Source organism: Scleropages formosus, chromosome 5, assembly GCF_900964775.1.
Source record: "Scleropages formosus chromosome 5, fSclFor1.1, whole genome shotgun sequence".
Lineage (NCBI taxonomy): Eukaryota > Metazoa > Chordata > Actinopteri > Osteoglossiformes > Osteoglossidae > Scleropages > Scleropages formosus.
In genome coordinates this window covers 23,466,595-23,486,765 of record NC_041810.1, presented here as the reverse complement: position 1 = coordinate 23,486,765, position 20,171 = coordinate 23,466,595, and the positions used below count along the sequence as shown (strand labels likewise).

At 45.6% G+C, this 20,171-nt stretch overlaps 2 protein-coding genes across 3 annotated transcripts in view; one reads left to right on the top strand and one right to left on the bottom strand.

The window, feature by feature from the left end:
• The window catches only part of ttll1 (tubulin tyrosine ligase-like family, member 1), a 917,975-nt gene that overhangs the window by 573,265 nt on the left and 324,539 nt on the right, over positions 1–20,171 (bottom strand). The window lies entirely within an intron of this gene.
• LOC108942218 (calcium-activated potassium channel subunit beta-4-like) lies at positions 1,947–18,801 on the top strand. Of its 2 annotated transcripts, none has more exons than XM_018765371.2 (3): positions 1,947–3,216; positions 15,089–15,216; positions 18,307–18,801. In XM_018765371.2, exons 1-3 carry the CDS (start codon positions 2,881–2,883, stop codon positions 18,473–18,475), a joined length of 633 nt encoding a protein of 210 aa, XP_018620887.2. In that variant the 5' UTR covers positions 1,947–2,880; the 3' UTR covers positions 18,476–18,801. The 2 variants fall into 2 exon arrangements, with proteins under 2 accessions (XP_018620887.2, XP_018620888.2); XM_018765372.2 differs by lacking the exon at positions 18,307–18,801 and adding an exon at positions 17,779–17,963.

Here is a 20,171-nt window from a genome sequence, read left to right as displayed (position 1 = left end):
ATTAAGAACTGTGATTCTAAATTTGATCATTTAATCTTGTCCTTTTCCAGACACAAGTCAAGTGCTATTGCCTTTTGATTTTTATATATATCTTGTGTGTTTTTGATGTGGTATCAGTGTATTTGACCTCTCTTGTGTTTCCTCTTACATAAATGTCATTTTGTGCTTGCTGGGTATATCCCAAGTGCTGAAAACATTTCTTAATTCATTCATAGGCTGTGGTGAAAGCACTCAGTATTTTCTTGTTAAGCCCATGTGTGTACTTTTCTTTGGAGGTGGGGGTGGGGGGGTAGTTTTGGACCCCCACAGTGTCACCCAGCCTTCAGCCTCTAAAACATCTGTGTCCGCTTGTGATCTGTGAGACGCGTGACAAAAAGGCCCATTGAGCCTTGTGTCGGTGTGTTAAAGCCCATTTTTGGGGCTGCATTTTGAGGTGAGAACTAGACGAGAGTTTTGTCACTCGACACATTCCCTCGGTTTACACTACACTTAATTTGTGTTCATAATCTCAGACCGCAGTGTTCCACAAAAATATTGATCGTCAAATGTTTTTTCCTCATTATTTCATGTGCGGGAAATAAGGACAGTTCTGAGGACACGAACCCATCTTCGTGTTCTGTGGAACATCCCTGGGGATCGAGGTGCAAGAAAAGGTGCGACTCCAAGGACTTGATGTACAAGAGCTCATTGCTGCACTTTGTCATTCTTTACTTTGTGACGTCCTGTGTGTCGACATTCTTTCGGCCGTTTCAGTTTCGCTCATTCACACAATTTTAATCTAGCGAAAATGTCCTGACGCACCAGTTTGCCCTCTTCTCGCTTCCACGCTCTCGTTCCCTGTTCTACTCAAGTGCAGTGCTGAAAGCCACATCTTTGGGGGGGCACTGCCAGCTTGAATCAAGGTAATTCGTGGTGAAAACATGCGCATTAGTAACAGCGGAATTTGTTCTCAACAGCACGTTTCTCTTAGAAATTGTAGCTCTCCTGGTTTCCACACATAGCTGAAAGATAGAGATGCGCCTCTGACCAAAAGTGACCTGAATCCATCAAGGAAATATGCAGTTGTGTATCTCGTACGCAGATGATGTAGCTCATAGCCTAATTGCTCACTGTACCATGTGACTGTACAGAAATCCAGCAGGAAACATCAACAGCATCATCGGCAGGGGCCTGTTGTGCCATCGCCCAAAAGAGCCACGGAGGCCGGGTCTCGGCGCCGTTCTGTCACTACCTATCTGTGCGCCGGGGAGATAAGAGATCAAGTGGTGTTGAAGAAAAGCTATTAATTCGAGGAAGGAGCACATTTGTATTGGCTTTATGGGGGGGGCAGCTGCTGAATGGATTTCCGCAGCACATCGAGTCCGATTGTTTTCTCCATTAACCCCTCAGCTCTGTTCGCTCCAAGCCCAAACGCTGCTGCCCTGTATCTCTGGCCTTTCCTGTCATCTACAACCAAACGTGGTAAAAAATGAACATTAATGTTTTTAATAATAATATTCACACCAGTTTGTTATTCATTGCTCTTTATTGCGCTTACAACAGAACCGTCCCAATTATTAATGTAAGGGAGGATTTAATTTTATTTACTGTGAGCCTTTTTTTTTTTTTTTTTAATAACTAAAATGAGTTCTTAGGTGTATTTCGCACGATCACACACTTGTGTGGTATTTTCATGGGTTCTTTACCCAAAGCTTTGTTACAGTGTGACATTACCTTCATATTGTCATTTTCTTTTCTTTTGTTTTGCTAAAGGATTGTTTGTTTCAGTCCCAGGTTCACCTTTTTGTCAGATTCAGCAAAGTATTTCCTTCATCGTCTCATTATTTTGTGCCCTCTCCTACGCTATTGTATTGTACAAAGACTAGGCTTAGCTTATTTGGGGACCAAAAATAGCACACAATGGAGTTATGGATATTTTTTTTTTGGTGGTGGTGGTACCCCCCCCCCCCCCGCCAAAAAAAAAAAAAAAAAAATTCATAACTCCACCGTGTGCTATTTTTGGTCCCCCAAATTCTGTACTGACAAGATTATTATATATTCTGTATCGCATTCTATCTATGTGAAAATGTTATGGTACAAAGCGCATAATGTAAGTCGCCTTGGATAAAACAGTGTAACCACAGTAAAAGTGCGAATGGACGTGGCGGCCGCGCTAAGGGCTTCGCGATGACGGACTGCGCACAGGACAGAAGAGCCGTGAGGAGCCACGTTCACGAGATGATGATGATGATGATGATGATGGGGATGGCGGTGCTGATGGAGACGGTGGAGGTGATGGTGAGATGATGGTGGCGATGATGATGCTGAGATGCTGATCTCCTCCGCTGCGCTCGTGGCGCGGAACCCGTTCGTCCTCAGGGCTCTTTCCGCTTCGACGCGAGGACAGCGGCTGGACTGGTCCGGATTGTCCAGAGCACCGCGACGCATCCTCACCCTCATCCTCCTCCTCCTTCTCGGATCCCCGCTCCAGAGCTCTGCTTACCGGGATCCCTGAGCTATTTCTGCGTAAGAAGCTTATATCCGGATCCCAGATGTACCGTCCAGCCTTTCAACAAAATCCAAAAAAAAAAAAAAAAAATCTGCGTGGACTGATGTGATGATCAGCGCGTGACGGAGGGCGGGGTAAGGAGCAGCCTTTTTTCTTTTCTTTTTTTCCATTTTTTTTTTTTTTTTTTTTTTTTACTCCGAAGCGCAGTAAATCAAGGGCTCCGGCATCCGAGTCGCCGGTCCAGCGGGGAACAGAAGTTCGGAAGGGGGGGACGCAGTCGTGTATGGTGTTGCTCTCGGACGGGGGGGGAAGAGAGAGACGGGGAGAGGGAGAGCGAGAGAGCGAGACCCCACGCAGTTGAATGCGCGCGATCGCCCCACGCGCGCGCACCCATGGCGAAGATCAGGGTGTCCTACGAGTACTCGGAGGCGGAGGACAAGAGCATCCGGCTCGGCTTGTTCCTCATCGTGTGCGGCATCGTGTCCCTCTTCATCCTGGGTTTCTGCTGGCTGAACCCGGCCCTGCAGAGCATGCGGAGCACGGCGGCCAACTGCACCGTGGTGTCCGTGCGCCGCGTGGACGAGCTCTTCGAATGCGTGTTCACGTGCGGCGCGGACTGCCGCGGCACCTCCTTGTACCCGTGTCTGCAGGTGTTCGTCAACAACTCCGAGTCCAACTCCGTGGCGCTGCTGCACTACGACGAGCAGCAGCTGGTGCTCAACCCCAAGGTGAGTGTGGTGGACGCGAAAAGTTGTTCGAGATGTCCGATCGTGGGCCCCTTCGGGACGGAGTGGCATTATTATCATCATCATCATCATTATTATACTTTGTCCGACACCTTCGCTGGAAGCGACTGTTAGATAATCAGCAGCTCCACAAAAAATGTACACAGTTTTAAGAGCAGAGTATTCCTGCTACTGAGTTTAACACACAGTACTTTTATTCAAGGGTACTACGGGAGTGGGATTCGAACCTGTGCACTTTCACACCGATACACCGCCTTAAAACACGCCGCCCATGGAGGGGCTCTGATGGAGCCCATATATTAGTGTTTTATAAACTTATTTGTCTTTTGCCTTTGTTCATGGCAACTTAGTGATTCACTGATTTATAGTGTGGGCTTTTCTTACTCTCACTGTTTAGGGTAAGAGCCTCTAACGAGGGAACTAAATCAACAGCGAGATTCGAACCAGCGGCTTTTGCTCAGTTCTAACCAGGATGTTACTTGTGGTCTCTATCTAATATGGTTATGTACAGTTTCCTGTGTGTGCTCTTGATATAGTGTGTGGGACAGCTGGTAGAATAGTGGTCAGAACTGCTGCTTTTGGACCCAAAGGTTCTAGGTTTGATCCCCACCTCTGGCTGCAGTACCCTTGAGCAAAAGACTTACATTAAAAAAGTGCGATATACTTACCCAGCTGCTTAAATCGGTAAATAATTGTAGATACATCAACATTGCAAGTTGCTTTGGAGAAACAGAACAGCTAACATAAGTGTGTGTGCTCTTAATACAGGTGACAGCTAGTTGCACAGTGGTTAGAGTTGCTGCCTTTGGATCCAAAGGTCCTAGGTTTGATCCCCACCTCTGGCTGTAGTACCCTTGAGCAAGGTATCTACCCTGAAAGTGCTCCGGTAAAATTACCCAGCTGTTTAAATGGGTGAATAATTATAAGCTAATAATTGCAACCTTAGCATTGTACGTCACTTTGGAGAACAGCATCAGCTAAATGACCAAGTGTAGTGTGTGTGTGTGTGTGTGTGTGTGTGTGTGTGTGTGTGTGCGTGCGTGCATGCGCTCTTGCAGAACATACTTGGCTTGTCATTGCAGTATAAGTGCACAGGAAATACAAGAGCATTAATATTTTTTTGGAGCAAGCAAATATGGAAATCATATAATAGAAAAATATACATTTTTGGTGTCTGTCATCTGAAGTCATGAAGTGATAATATTTTTAAATTTGACTCTTAATTCCGTTCAGTTCAATTCAATGTATTTTTATACGGTTTTTCTCACAAGACACAGAGCGCTGAACAAAGGATCAGAGACACAATACAAATAAAATTAAATTACTGCAATAATTATATTAATTATTAAAGCTATAAGTGAAACAACTGGCCACTGAGGAAAGGAAAACAAAACAATTCCCAGCCAAAAGGCAAAAAAAACTCTGGGGTGTCACTACACAGTATCACTACTTTAATTTGTCTATTGCAAATGTGGCGCAGATTCTACTGCGTTACAACTTATAACCAAGTATAAATGATATTGGGTTATAATTTATGATGTGTTTTAAGTTGTACAGTTTATTTATACTGAGTCTGCTGTGCTCTGCCATTTCAATACTACATAGTAATTCTCTTCCCAAGGTAGGGGCTAGAGAATTAGTATTAGTTGCCAGTTCAAGACACGTGTCCACTCACTGACTGGCATCTTGTAGTCCTTTTCTCTGTTCCCTGCAGGCAGGTAGGACTGACAAAACATTGACATGTGCTGTCCCCACTGAGACAGATAGCAGGTCTCTCTCCCATTGCGTCACGCAACAGGTACCCCAGAGCACCATGGTAACTAACTTTTATCCAGTCTTAACAAGGTTCTCTATTTTTACCCTGCTTCTATGGCAACATTGCAGAGTTCTGCATCCAACGTTAAATGTTTCTTTTGTTCGCTCGGCAGACGTCCTCTTTGTGAACCTTGTGCTCCACGTAACCCCTTCCCCCGGACACACACGCTCCTGGTCTCTTTCCAACTAAAGACAAGTGCGCTGCGTGGAGGTGTATCCAAGAGTGTTGGTCCTCATGGCTTGAACCCACAGCTCTCTGCCCAGTACACATCCATCAGGGTTGAGAGTAATGAGGGTGGATCAGCAGTGGTGCCCTGGAGGGGAGAAGAGCAAAATTTTTACCCCAAACATGGTGCTGCACAAATTCCGGGACCTTTACGAAGTATCCAGGAGCGCAGCCCAGCAGCCTCACGCGATGTGGGTGTTATAGAGCCCCTGTGACTCCACACCTTTGCACCTGAACGCAGCGCTGACCTTTTGGAGCAGTGGCGGCGACGCACCCCCAGCGCAGCCCCCCCAATGACACCACAAGCCACCTGTCTAATGAGCCGCCGTTACCGCCAGGCTTTATGCGAGCGTCAGCATCAGCAGGCCTTTCTTCTCATCGTCTAGCAGCCTGTTCATTCGTACCGTCATTCGTTCGTTGACCCCCTATTGAACCTGCTCCTGGGTACAGACATGGCTCTCCGAAGATCCCAGAGCTGCCTGATGTGACGTGGTGTTTGCCTTCCCGTACAAACCACAGCCGAGCGCTGTCCACGTTTCTCAGGAATAGAAAATTTTTGAAAGGGGTTGTGTCGGATTTAAGTACTCCTCCCCGACCAGCTCCATGGGGCTTCTTTGAGTGCATTGAGTGAGGACAAGTCAGACTGTTCGCCTTCGAGCCAGTCATAAGGGGCAAAGCCGTGCTGCATTCTGCTTATTTATCAGTTTGAATAACAACAATGAAGGCAATAGCGCTTAAGGACACAGAGCTATAAGCATAGGTGTTGTGGTTTGAGTCCCAACAGGGGTCCAGCGTGAGAACCTTTGTGCCATGAGCGTAAAAGGGTATAAATTGTAAGCTGCTCTGGGCAAAAGCTTTGCACAGTCAATAAAGTAATAATAGTACAAACCTCTGTAATTACTGTACTCAACTGTGTATTGTGCTGGTATTCGCTGAAAAGTAATTGCGATATTTGAAAGAGAATTTCTTCAGAGCGAGAGCGCGGTGAACAGCGTGTCAAAATGAGAACTTTCATTGAAAATTGCAGGGGGGGGGTCCTTTTCTGTTGACACTTCTCTGGACGTGGTAACAAAGTTCAAAAGAATGTGTTCAAGACATTTATCGGCATTGAAAAGGGCTTCGTCTGATTGTTTTTGCTTTTTCAGTAATTTCAGACCAGTTTTTGATTTTAATGTAATTTGAAATGAATATAAAAATACACTGTAGACCCGATGCTTGTGACGCGGCCCAAAATTTTGTCCTGTGTTATAAATGAGCCCGCTTTGCACTGAATTCACATATTTTTACATAAGCTTGCCAGTCTTTCATGCCTCACAGTTAGAAACCTCCAAAGTACAGGATGTGACTACAAGTAGTTATAGTCGCGTGTGAAAAATTGTGGCCAGTTTGTGAAACACAAACAACTTCAATTGTTCACTGAACCGCTGGGTTTGAAAAAACATTTGGAAGCTCACGAAAAAAGGTTTCGAACATTGGGCTGCATTTCAAATGATCCTGTTTTACAGCTAAGTGCAGAGACTTCCGAATTACTCAGAATTTATTTACTGCAAGTCATTGGTGACAGTTACAGGCTTTGGAGTTACAAATAAATGGAGTTACAAACAGCCTTGTGTTCATAAGTTGAGGCCTCAGAGCAGTTAGTCTGAGTCGAGAGAAAAATGGTTTAGTGCTCCTTAATTAACATGAATGGAAAGTTGTCCATCTGTCTTGGCTTAGAATAATATTTGTTTCTTTTAATTTTTAGATCAGACAGTTTTCATAGTCTTTAAAAGAATATTTTTAACAATACTGAAGTCTTATGCTCTGGGCATAAATTTGTGTAAAGTAAGTAAATAAGTAAATATCTGCTGTTTCTTTTCCCTCTTTTCCATGTCAGTATAGTTGATGAAACTCATTTCTCATGGTGCTGCTTAGTTTTATTTTGTTTTCATTTATGGCTCCTACAAGCGGTAGACCTCTAATTAAATGTCTGTGACGTAGTCGTGATAAGCACATTGTCCTCAGGTGGATTGGCCCAAGGGGGTTCTGGGAGCTTGCCTGCTCTGCCCATACGGGGTGTCTATGTGTCTTTGTGGCTCCTTCACCGGCACTGGCTCCACCAAGCCCTGTGAACGGAGCAAACACTCTTGGGTTAGTCGTAGCTGTGTTGGCGGTGTTAGTGTCACGAGCCGATAGGAGAAACCGGTGGGTCTGTGTGTGTGTTTGCACTGTCAGGATGTTGTGAGTGGCTGCCAACAAAGGTAATGCACTGATAAATATGTTCCATCACCTCTCACTAACTCTGCGCGGTTACCTTCGCACCTGGAGATGGAATGAAGACGAGGCCCCGATGCAGCAGATGGAGCAGCAGGTGCAGCAGTGCTCACATCCAGGGGCTGCTGGTGGGTCCAGTTCACCCCTGCAGACTTCCTGTAGGAGTTCTCTCAGCTTTGTTTCCATTCCCTTTCTGGAACACAAGGCCATCTCTCCAAAGGCACAATCCTTTATTACTCGTGTTTTTGACTGGCAAACTGTTGAACTATTGCTCTTGGAAGCTGGAAGTCTGGCACTGGTTGAGGACTCGCTGTATTTTGTAAAAGCTGAGGGACATCATTGTTTGGATGTCGTCGTTCTGCGGCCTTAGTAAGGACACGGTGCTGCCCTTGGTTGAGAGGTGACCCCAAAGGAGTGTAGACACGATGATGTACTCTATATTCTATACCTCACTGCCATTGCCTTAGTGGCCTACCCATATGGGGTACTTTACTGTTACAAGCTGACAGCCTTCATGCTCCGTACAGCCCTTTTCACTTGAAAATAGTGGAAGGTTATGGGCTGATTGGACGCATAATATCTTATTCCAAAAGCTGAAATGAGTTTCAGATTAATTCAAGAAGTACAAAGTCAGCAAACTCATTGTGTCAGCTATAAGGTGAATCCATAAGGTCTCCAATTGTCTCCAGCCTCTTTCTCATTGCATAGTTTTCCCTGAGAGATGAATACCTCCAACAAGACCTGTCATCTCATCCCGGTTGTGTGTGGTTCGTCTCATGTGCTTTCCTTGATTGAAGCGGTTTCAATGGACGCAGTGACACAAATGATGGGTTCATCAAATGCAATACTTTAGAAAAGGACTTCTTTCATTTATCATTGTGAAATCCAGCTCATCGTGAATGTCAGCTGTCATCTTACTACTTAGTAATGATCCCTCTTTTCTATCATGTTCTCCGCTGTGATGAGGAGGTGTGGGTATTAGAAATGAGTGGTTGCAGTTGTTCAATAAGCACTGTTAAAGAGACCCCCCATCACACCTCCCTGCCTCTCCTGTGTGTCTTTCCGCTCTCTGGACTCATTCAGTGCAGTGTTTAACCCACAGACCAACGAGCTCATTCAGTTACATAACCCTGTGAGGACAGCGACAGAAGACAGTCATGTGCACTCGATTGCGTTAGGATCTTTGGGTGGCACCACGTTCATGCTCACACGCGCACTTTGATTTGTAGGGCTGATAAATGCACCAAAGAGGTCAAAGTAGAAGAGACAACCAACAGGTCCTACTACCGGCCATCATGTGGTTCAGGGAATTTTCTCAGTCAGGACTTTGGGTTCAAAAACATCCTGACATGTTGTAGGTCTTTGTATGAACCCTGGTGAGATCTGCAAACAATAGTTTTTCATGAAAACAATTATGTAAGGTCATCCCCCCCCCCCCTTTTTTTAAAATGTGCTAAGTTTTTTTGTACAATCACAATTTTTCCTTCAGAATAATAGAATTATACTATATTATACAAAACCTCCATTGTAGAAGCAGCCAGGCTCAGCTGTGGCCAAAAGCATATTGGTGCCAGTAACGGTGGCAACCCAAGAACCCGCTGGTGGACACCGGTGGTGAGGGAAGCCGTCAAGCTGAAGATGGAGACCTTTAGGGCCTGGTTGGCTCTGGAGACTCCTGACTCAGTAAATAGATATTGACAGGTAAAAAAAAAAAAAAAGGCAGCAGAGGCTATGGTTGCAGAAGTAAAATCCAGAGTATGGGGGGAGTTTCTAGAGGCCATGGAAAATGATTTTCGGTCAGCCTCAAAGACGTTCTGGAGAACTATCCTGCGGTTCAGGAGGAGTTGGAGGAGCTTCGCTCAAGCTGTCCTCAGCAAAGGTGGAGAAACTCTGATCTCAAATGAAGACATTGTCGGGAGGTGGAAAGAGCACTTTCAGAAACTCCTAAACCCGAGACATATGCCTCCCTTACAGGAGTCAGGGCCAGAGGCTTCCAGGGTATCAGAGTCCATTTCCCTGGTGGAAGTCACTGAGGTAGTTGGAAAGCTCCACAGTGGCAAAGCACTGGGGGTGGATGAAATTCACCCAGAACTGCTGAAGGCGCTAGATGTTGTGGGGCTGTCATGGCTGACACACCTCTGCAATGTTGCATGGACCTTGGGGACAGTGCCTTTGGATTGGCAAACTGGGGTGGTGGTCTCTACCTTTAAGAAAAGGGCCTGGAGAGTGAGAGTCAACTATCGGGGTATCACACTTCTCAGCGTCACTGAGAAAGTCTATGCCAGGGTGCTGGAAAGGAGGCTCCGGCCAATAGTTGAACCTCAGATTGAAGAGGAACAATGTGGATTCCATCCTGGTCATGGAACAGTGGACCAGCTTTTTACCCTTTCACAGATAATTGAGGCGGCATGAGAGTTTGCTAATCCAGTCTGCATGTGTTTTGTAGACTTGGAAAAGGCCTACGACCAGATTCCCCGAGAAATTCTGTGGGAGTTGCTTCAGGAGTATAGGGTGCCGGGGCCACTACTGTGGGCCATTTGGTCTCTGTACATATGGAGCGAGAGCTATGTACGCATACTCGGCATTAAGTCAAGCCTGTTCAGTGTAGGAGTTGGACTCCACTAAGGTTGTGCCTTGTCTCCACTCTTGTTTGTGGTTTTCATGGACAGGATATCAAGGTGCAGCCGAGATCAGGAGGGCATTCTGTGTGGGGGCCGGAAAGTGATGTCTCTGCTTTTTGTGGACGATGATGATGTCTTTTTGGCACCGTCACGTGGATGCCTCCAGCACGTATTGGAACAGTTTGCAGCCGAGTGTGAAGCGGTTGGTATGAGGATCAGCACCTCCAACTCTGAGTCCATGGTTCTCTCACGGAAAAGGATCGTATGCCCCCTTCGGGTAAGGGGAGAAAATTTGCCCTAGGTGGAGAAGTTTAAGTATCTTGGGGTCTTATTCACGAGTGAGGGGAGAAGGGAGCATGAGATCGGCTGCAGACTGGGAGAAGTGGCAGCAGTAATGTGGTCGCTGCACCGGACTGTAATGGTGAAAGGGAAGCTGAGCCATAAGGCAACGCTCTCTATTTACCGGTCGCTCTACGTCCCTACCCTCAGCTATGGTCATGAACTCTAGGTAATGACCATTAGAATAAGATCACGGGTACAAGTGGCTGAAATGAGCTTTCTCCGTAGGGTAGTGGGACTCACTCTCCATGACAGGGTGAGGAGTTTAGACATCTGGGAGGAACTCGGAGTAGAGCTGCTACTCCTCCGCATTGAGAGAAGCCACTTGAGGTGGTTCAGGAATCTGGTAAGGATGTCCCCTAGATGCCTCCCTTTGGAGGTATACCAGGCACAGCCAACTGGGACAAGACCCCAAGGTCAACCTAGGACCTGCTGGAGAGATTATATCTCCCAGTTGGCCTGGGAGGGGCTGGGGATCCCCCGGGTTGAGCTGGAGGAAGTTGTGAGGGGCAGGGATGACTCGGGGCTTCTCTTCTCTCCCTTTTACCACCATGACCCTAGAAGGGCAAGCAGGGAAGAAAATGGATGGATGGAAAGGGATGGAATAAAACAATTATTAAATTTAAAAAAATTCTCATAATTATTTATTAACTCAATGTTATATGGCACATTATTTCTGCACATAATTAGCAATAAAAGAAATCTTTTCAGCCATAGAAAAAAACCTGCTCCTTGGTGGAAACATAGGATGAAAAGAGTGTAAGAGATAGAGATGTGGGGTGGAAATAAAGCTATGTATTTGTATACATTAGTATTAAATCATTCCGTTTCCCCATACCTTCTTCTTTGTATTGGGATTTTGTTTTTAATTAAGGCTCCGCTGCAATAACCCATCTGTGGACTATCTGGTCCACTCCTCCGCCTCAATTCTTTTGTGCGTCAGAAGCATGTTTTTGCTTTCATAAAAATACTCTTGATTTCATCATTCAAGAACTGTGTCATGTGTAGTTTTGGACTGGAGGTTTACCATCCCATGAAAATCACATTACACCCCTAATGGGATTACCACGTCCGTTGAGTTGGTGATTGACAGGGACATCATTCGTTCGTTCCTTCTGGACTTGCACCTCTAAAGCACATTTTCCTGAGACATGCCTTTGAATCTTGGGTCAGAGACAATATTGCTTAACTGAAAACGAAACAGGGCATTATAATAATATTATTTTTTTTATAATGTGGCCATTTTTGCTGTAAGTACTACTGCCCCTTTTTAGAGAGAATTTGGGCTGAAACACAACTCCAGTAAAACTGAAGACTTTTCCACACCAACACACTACTGTGTGTATTTTACAGTCTGTTGAGTATATGAGTGTGACATGAAGCTCATATTTTAGTTGTAGTGTACATGAATGTGATCCTCTCATTCAGCAGCAGGATGATGAATTAGCCCAGGATCATCCAGGGATGCAGGGATGACTCGAGGCTCTGGTTCGCATGTGACACGTTCAGAGGGACGGATCGTAACACGACTGCAGCTGTCCTTATGGAGCTCATTTTCAGCTCCATTTCTTGGCGACCCTCCCTGCTTCTGCTTGACTCTTCCTGAGCATCGAGCCCTGGAGTTCGAAGAGGGAGAACGAACAAGCCAGTGGAACACAGTGCTTAGAAAAGCTCCCTTGTGAGAAAAGACAGGAGCAAATCCCTGCTCTCACTGTAGCAGCCCGGAATAAAAACACTTACTCGGATTTAATACAGTAAAAATTGCCCACCAGTATAAGTGAGTAAATCGTTGCAAGTAGCTTAGTGTACAAACCCTGATACTGCTGAACAAAAGTGTTGACTGAATGAATGGAAAATGTAAAATTTGAACCAATGGAAGCAGTGAGCTGTCTGCTGGGGGCTCAGAATTATTCCCCAGATTCTGCATTAATGCTTCTAACTCAGAGCTAAAGCCACAGTAGGAGATCAAGTACATCTGTCTTAAATTGGTAGCTTAATTTTGGTTGTGATAAGTGTGCCTGTACTGGATGAATGAGGGAAGAGGAGTGTGAATGATGCTGTTGGACCCCATTATCAGTGTGAGTGAGAGGGGCAATTCTCCACCGTGACCCATCAAGGTTTAGGTTCAAGCTCCTGCTTATGCAGAATGTGTTAGGGAGGTGTGTAGACCAGCACACACAACCCTGGACACATAGATAATCCGCCTTGCACTTATTATGCCTGTGTACTTTTTTACTTTACAAGCGATTTGTGTTGCTGTATTTCCGCATCATGCGGATTTGAGGGTTACATAATAAAGTTGGCCAGGTCACTTTGGCATCTCTGTGAAGTGTAAACAGGTCAGACTTGTGTGTTCAAATGGCTTTCATTTTTAGTGAATAATCATTGTGATTCAATTTGGAGAAGAACTGCTAAATGAAAACATTAAAACCTAAATGTCTCGCTCAGCCATCAGGATGCACAGGAAATCCAGACGCGGTTCTTGTAAATGCCAAGAAACGTCTCATAAGGGTTTCAGAATGAAGCTCCTCAAAAAGCTGAGTTTCCATCACTCTGGTGGATGTATCTCAGTGTGTGACTGCACTCTCCAACCTTTCTGGGAACCTGTTTCAACTGGCAGGAGATGGACAAAGACTCAGGTTCCAGCAGAACAAAGACCCAAGACAGGTGGACCCAAGTGCTACAGTGGAATGGACCTAAAGACGAGAACGTCCAAATGTGGAATGCTCCAAGGCGATGGCACACTTCATTACTGCCACATCTGCCCTTAGCAGGTTGCAGGACATTCCAGGAAGGAAGGGGCAGAAGCTCCAGGAGATATATCTACAGAAGGCTTGTCTACAATGTATTCACTTTGTATAGAGCATGATGGGAGAGCATGCTCAAGTTTACCGAAAGATGTACGTTTTTCTTTTTCGGGATGAACGCTTTTCGACGGGAAACCTTCTTCAGCAGTGATATTTTTGTTGATTACAAATTTGTCTTTAATTCTGTGGAAAAGGGTTGTTTGTGTACATCATAAATGTGCTGAATCTATGTTGGTAAAAACGGGAACAAACTTGTGGGAATTCAGATTTTAGGGTGTCTGTTAAAGACTTGGTACATGTGCAGAAAGCAAAGCAATGAAGTAAGAGTCACATGGTGTTCTTTACTCGATTGTCCATCATAGGAACGTAGCCTTCTGCTCGTCTTTACTAAAGGTAGTAAGAGACCATGGATCTTTTATCAACCCCGTTTGTGTGTGTGTGTGTGTGTGTGTGTGTGTGTGTGTGTGTGTGTGTGTGTGTGTGTGTGTGAGAGAGAGAGAGAGAAAGAGCAGTAAGTCACAGTGAGCCTCCGACTTAAGGAGTTTTGAAGTAAATCCCCCCTCAAGCTGCAGGTCTTCTGCCTGGGAAGTCACACTGTCCACATTCAGCCATAGACGCCCCCAAAATGCACTCAGTGCTGCAGGGTTACAGCTTGTAAGGCTCCCTCTTTGCCTCTAGTGCTTCCTCTAAAGTGTTAAAATCGTATTGCTGTCCTTCCCCGTTTAGTCCGTTTAGTCTGAGAGTTTCCATGGAAACACTGTTGCCCAGGTGAAGTGGTCCCCCATCAGACTTCAGGACCCGTCCGTCCTTCCGCACTTGTTCCTTGTTGGTGATGGATGGGACGGCTGCTGGACATGGTGGCACTGTGAAGGACCTCTGTAAGAGACGAGGCAGGAGACAGGAGATGCAGTCGCCCGTTGCTGTGGGCTTTTATTTGCCCTTAGACAGGGGAGGAAGAAGGAGACGGGAAAGGGGGACCAGGGAACAGGTAGGGAGAGGTTTCGTGCTGGTCGGGGGGGCTGGGCGAGTCGGGTCGGTCGGGACGCGGACGTCGTCTCAGGGATCGGGTTCGGGTTTGCCTCGTTCTCCTCTTCGGTCTCTTCTCTCTACTGTGGGGCATCGGGGAAGAAATAGGGAGTGAAATCAGCCCCAGCTGTGGCTGCTTTGCCCCCGTCTCCGCCCCCTCCCCGGGCGGCCTCAGCGTGCTACAGCCTCCCTTCCATGTCCACGTGCTCCTACCTGTCCGTCCTAGAGACTGGACCATACAATCCAGTGTAAGTGTTGAGCACTTGAGAAGGACAAACAATCTCTTGTCCTTTGTTCTTTAAGTTAGCAGTGTTTTTTTTTATTGAAGCTCAAACTTCTCTGTACCAATGCGGAACTTCGTATTCATGTATGCATTTGGCCTAGAGCTCATCTTCTTTAAACAAATATATATATTGGTTATTTTGTAGTTGTACATTAAACAACTACAACATTATTGCATGTGTATTTTAAAATGTTATTTTGCAATTAAATGCTGCATAATTTGTTTCACTTTAGGTGCAATTCCACAAATGCCGATTGGGTTAGGGTCATGTTAAAGTTAGGGTTCATGCATGTGGTAAGGCAAGGAAGTTTTTTTGTTGGTAATAGATAAATGACTGACTTGTATTCCACATGGGTTAATATGGAACAATGTAAAGATGCTAACAAAGTGCTGACCTACAGCACACAAATCTGTGAAGAGGGGAGGGGCCAATGTTTCCTTTGCAATTCTAAGACTAAACTCTGTCACTGCTTTTTTGGGCCAGTGCTCGTATGTCCCCCCCTGTGAGAGGGACAACCAGAAGAACAAGGAGAAGGTGCTGCTGTGGCAAGACTACTGGACTGAAGAGATCAGCTCACAATCTTTCACCTGCTTTTTCAATCAGCAGCGGAGGTGAGACCTTCCGACTGCACCCACTGGGACTTAGAAACCACCCACTTGACCCCACAATGATCACCTGAGACTATTTGCAACATTCTCAAAATATTGGCACATTATTGTAGCATTGTCGTGTGCTCTTTGAGCATCACTGTGGCTCTATGATGTGTCAGTTGTGCACTCACGGCCAGAGCGACAATACATCACCCTGGTTGTATGTGGACGCTACCGTAAATCACAGTACAACTTTACTTGATTCTTATACAATTAAAATATAAACTGGCTCAGCACAACTTTTTTTATTTACTGTTTTTTTTTTACCCTTTATTTTGTTGATTCTTTTGGCCCGGATGACGTACTTACTGTTAGTTTTTTATATGAGCTGTGCACTGTTGCATACCCTTTCATACAACTGTGTCGATTCGGGGTAAGTACCTTGATGTAGTGTACAACAGCAGCAGTGGGATTTGAACCCAGGACGTCCTGTTAATAAGCAAACAACCCTAACCACTAACTGCCTGCTCATTGCGACTATACTCATCTTGTACTGAGATTCTCATTCACCCAGATTATATATAGCATCTGTCTCTCTACACGTTACACACTGTCTGGGGTCAACTGAGTTTAAGGTGACAGTGTCCCCTTTCCTCTGGGGTGTGATGTTCCCCAAGCGATTCTAGGAGGGAGACAGTAGTTTATTTCTACCGCTTCCCACTGTGAAGCTCACCCAAAACTTTGGGTCCTTCAGCGTTCTTAGTGTTGGTTTTCCTGTTGAGATGTGCTGCCAAATCTCTTGAACCCCACGCGTTTTCATGAGTTCTCCTATTTGTGCTCCTCTGTGCTCCCTGAATGAATTTCTGCACCAGATAATAGAGCAACATAATGAATCATCCAGCTGTTAGATTAAATCTCACATTCTCCTGTGGATCACCAGATGTTGTTTTTTTTCCCCGAGTTTTATTTTGTTGTCTTTTTCAAATTTTGCTAACAATACACACATATCCAGAGTTTCTTATATAGATTTAAATTTTGTCTTACACCCACTGTACTGCTGTACATTTACTGAAATTGAATGAAACCCTGAATTCAGAGCCTCAACCCTCATGAAATGTGAAAGGGAACTCTCGAGTCCTTCGGTGTAAGTGCGAACAGTTAAAACCAGTACATTTCTTGCTGTCTGTGATGATTAAAGCATGTCTGATTCTAACATGGTAGTTGGATTTACAGACAAGTCCAGTTAAAGTAAGACTTCCGGTCCCAGTTGTTTTCATAAGTTTAGCGTGCAGTGTATTTTATATCTGACTAGTTGACTATTTGCTTTGGAGATCTTGTATTTTTTGTGAATAACTGGATCAGATGGATAGTGCTGTGGCTGTTATCATATTGTGTCGGTTTCATTTCTGCTCTGTTCATATGAACAATCTGGCAAATTACTTGGTTTTGTAAATGTGAAGAATTTCTGGTAGGAAATTTTTGGGACCAGGTTGTCATTTCGTCATTGGTGGATAAAGCCTTCTACTTCCCGCAGTTGTCACTGATGTAAATGGTGTAATGTTGTGGGGGGAGTTAAACTGTGCTATTGGCTACTTAGATAATGTTTAGGTCTGTATGTGATTTAAGCTGTACTGTAGTTCATCTGACCCTGTGGTGTTAATGAACAACACAGAGAGCTCTGCTCATTGTACATGAGCAACCCAACCTGTATAATGCACCTTTATCTAACTGTACAACTGTTTCATTGGAAGAAAAGTAAACAGGAGTGAAAACACAGATGTTTGGGCAGACCTTTGTTTCTCTGAGGACCCCAGCAGTCCTAGGCTGCGCAGATGTGGCCCACTTTTCTAAGAGCGATGAGATAAGTACCAGGTAGGGTTGGATCGCAGTGTGGTGCAGTGTTGGCAAGCATCTGTGTTCTTGGACCACCCCCACCCTGTTTCTGCCTTATTTATCCTAGAAGTTAAAATATTTACTTCTCTATGCTACAACTGAATTTAGAGCAGACAAGGCAAGCTGTGATGTTTGTTTTCTTCAGTCGTAAAACAAACTAACAATGCAATGAGTTTTTGTCATCTTTCCGATAGTTGTTGGAGTCCATGTCTCATCAGTTTTGTGTTACTCTCATCTTTGTGGGCAGCACAGTGCAACGGAGCCTTTATATGCAAGATTAAGATAAGATTTATAGGCATCAGCAATTAGGTGAGGTTCCTGTTTTATGAAAATTCTAAGACTGGGAATAAAAATATGTTGTGTGAGTAACTGGAAATTTGTCTTTCAAGTGGCCATCTGCCCCAGTAATTTCAATACAGTTGTAACAGCACGGGGTGATAATGCACGTTCACACATAATTAATGCTCAGTATCTTGTGGTGATTCTGCGTTATTTTGCATTATTCACTGACTCATGGCCATTCAGCCATTGTCCAGCCCCTGCAAGTGTGCCTGCGTTGCGAGGCTGGTCGGATTAGTGACAGCTGCGCAATCATCGGAACCGCATCACACATCGCTAATTCCTGCTGCTGTAGGGACCGGACCGGCCTCCGCCTCATCTGTTCTCATGTCCCGTGTTTTGTGTTCCCAGAAAAAAGAGCTGCCTCTTCCCTTGGGCCTCCAGCACGTGGAGCGGTGACGGCTTGCCCTGTTCAATCTCAGAGGTTGCGACAGGGAGGGATTTAGAGACGGCAGACCCCCCTCCCCCCCAACACACACGTCTCCCTCTCGGAGCCCTGACCTGATTCCTGCTGTCTACTGAGGCATCAAAGTCTACGTTACTCTGGCCGAACCTCATCGTGGACTTTCCCTGAGCCCAGCCCCCACCCTCACCCCGAACATGCACCCATCATGCGCTGCCCTCCATCAGGCTCTCCACCCTGCCCCTGCACTGTCAGTCAGCCACCGGGAATGCATGACTTTTTGGGTCTTTGTCCGTCTGGAACGTTGCAAGCATCTCAATGTCCCAATCATCAGTCTTAGACACATCTCTGTTCTTGATCTCTTTCTGAGATGCTGTTGCAAAGTGGCGGGCAACTGGAAAGAACCCAGACTCGATGACATGCACAGACAAGGTTCTGATTGAGCAACGCACCCTTCTCTCTGTCGCCCCCTGCAGGCCGGACGACGTACTGTGGAAGCGCTCTCATGACGAGAACGTGCTGCTGCACTGCGTACTTTGGCCCCTGGTCAGTCTTCTGCTGGGCACGCTCATCGTGCTGCTCACCATCTGCGCCCGCAGCCTGGCCGTGCGTGCAGAGGCCATCCAAAAGCGCAAGTTCTCCTAGGAACCGGGAGGGGGCTCCGGCTGGTCCCGTTTCCAGAGACTGCGAGCGCTATGCTATGGGCGCTCCATCATGGACATGGGAGGTCTTTCTCAGTGCTTTCAGGTGGCACAGGATCGCAACCTTGTTTCAGATGTGGCTCCTCACCTCCCCTCACTGTGCTGGTAACTGTATTCAGTCTGGTGACTGAAGGGTTTTGAATGTGTTTCCTGTTCGTCTTCATCACTGGGTCACGTTTGTTGTGTAACATCTCTTGTATTCGTTCTGCTCAAAAACCAGGAGTAGAATCTTCCTGTGGATGACGAGAAAACTGTCTTGCGGTCCTGTGTTAAAAAAAAAAAAAAAAAAAAAACACAGTAGCGTACATTGTGAAGTTAATACCACAGTCCTGGGATATGTGTCTTGTATTATGTCTCTAGTGTGTTGTTTCATCTCTTGTCACTAGAACGCTTTGAAACTGACAATCGGAATAGAGTTGCCCACATTTTGCTCATTTTGGGCTCTAACGTACAGCTATTTACTCTCTCTTAACCCTGTGTCCTGATCCTGTCAAAGAAAACACCCTCTTGCTTTGAGGACAGTGCTACCTGCTGTCAAATGTGCTGCCCGACGTAATACAAAATGTCATGAAAGCTGTAGAAATGCTTCTTCCGTTATCCCTTATAAGTCCTAATACATCTTGCTGGTGTATAGCGAGGCTCCTCAAAATTTACCTGCTCATAGGAGCCCTTAACGCTGATGCAGGGTGAAAACCTGGTCTGTGGGGGTAAAATGTGAGGAACACTGCTCCACGTTATGTATGTGAAAGAACATCTTAACCACGTTTCGTGTGAATGTTCTAGAACAGTTGTCTGCCACCCTTGTCTCCAGCAGACCCCCGTGTTGTGCCCCATCTCTCTGAATGAGTATTGGAAGGGCTCTTCATTGGCATCCAGACTTATGTTGGAATTTTGGCAAAAGGTGGGGCAGGAGAACCATGGGGTCAACAGGAAGCCCATAGCCTGTCCCCACTGCCAGGTTCCTGGTCACACAGCACCTGTGGCTGTGCCAGTTTCCCACAACCCGGGTTCACACTGTGTGAAGGGTCCAAACCTGGACTCTTTGGACTCTACAACAATGTCTTCAGTGTTTCCTTCCCAAGTGATGTCACCCTTTGTTCTGTGAGGACTGCAGTGAACTGGACACGCCTAGTGCGCCAAATGGCGGTAGTTGTGATGGGCAGGTGTTTCCACTCGATAGGTTCCTTTACCCTTCTGACAGCAAAAGCGAGGTCTGCTGCACCTTCTGTTCTGTTCCCCTGATGGTAAGGACCTCCCGGACAACCTGCCACCCGAAACTTGGGTCTAGCAACTGTTCTCAAGATTTGAAAGCAGAACTTTTTGTTCCCAGTTTCCAGGACGGAGCAAATGTGCTCCGACTAACTGCATTTCACGGCAAGATTATTTGCTTCCACTTTTGATTAACATTATGCAGTTTTTTTTATTTACAAATATGTACTTTTTAATTAGAGAGTGGATATATTGTCCTGTTTATCATTGCATTTGATAGATGGGCTATAAATATACATCATATATTTGAACACACAGGAACATAACACAAAGCTGAGTGCAACTATGGAACAATAACTGTAATCTCTTTATTCTGGTGCCTGGTATTTTAACATCTCCCAAAGTACTAATCATCTCATTGATCTCTGAAG

Excerpts from the sequence above, each read along its gene's own strand:
- LOC108942218 (XM_018765371.2), top strand. The coding sequence starts at position 2,881 with ATGGCGAAGATCAGGGTGTCCTACGAGTACTCGGAGGCGGAGGACAAG. Across the intron at positions 3,217-15,088 it reads AGCTGGTGCTCAACCCCAAG|TGCTCGTATGTCCCCCCCTG; the intron begins GTGAGTGTGGTG and ends TTTTTGGGCCAG. Across the intron at positions 15,217-18,306 it reads TTTTTCAATCAGCAGCGGAG|GCCGGACGACGTACTGTGGA; the intron begins GTGAGACCTTCC and ends CGCCCCCTGCAG.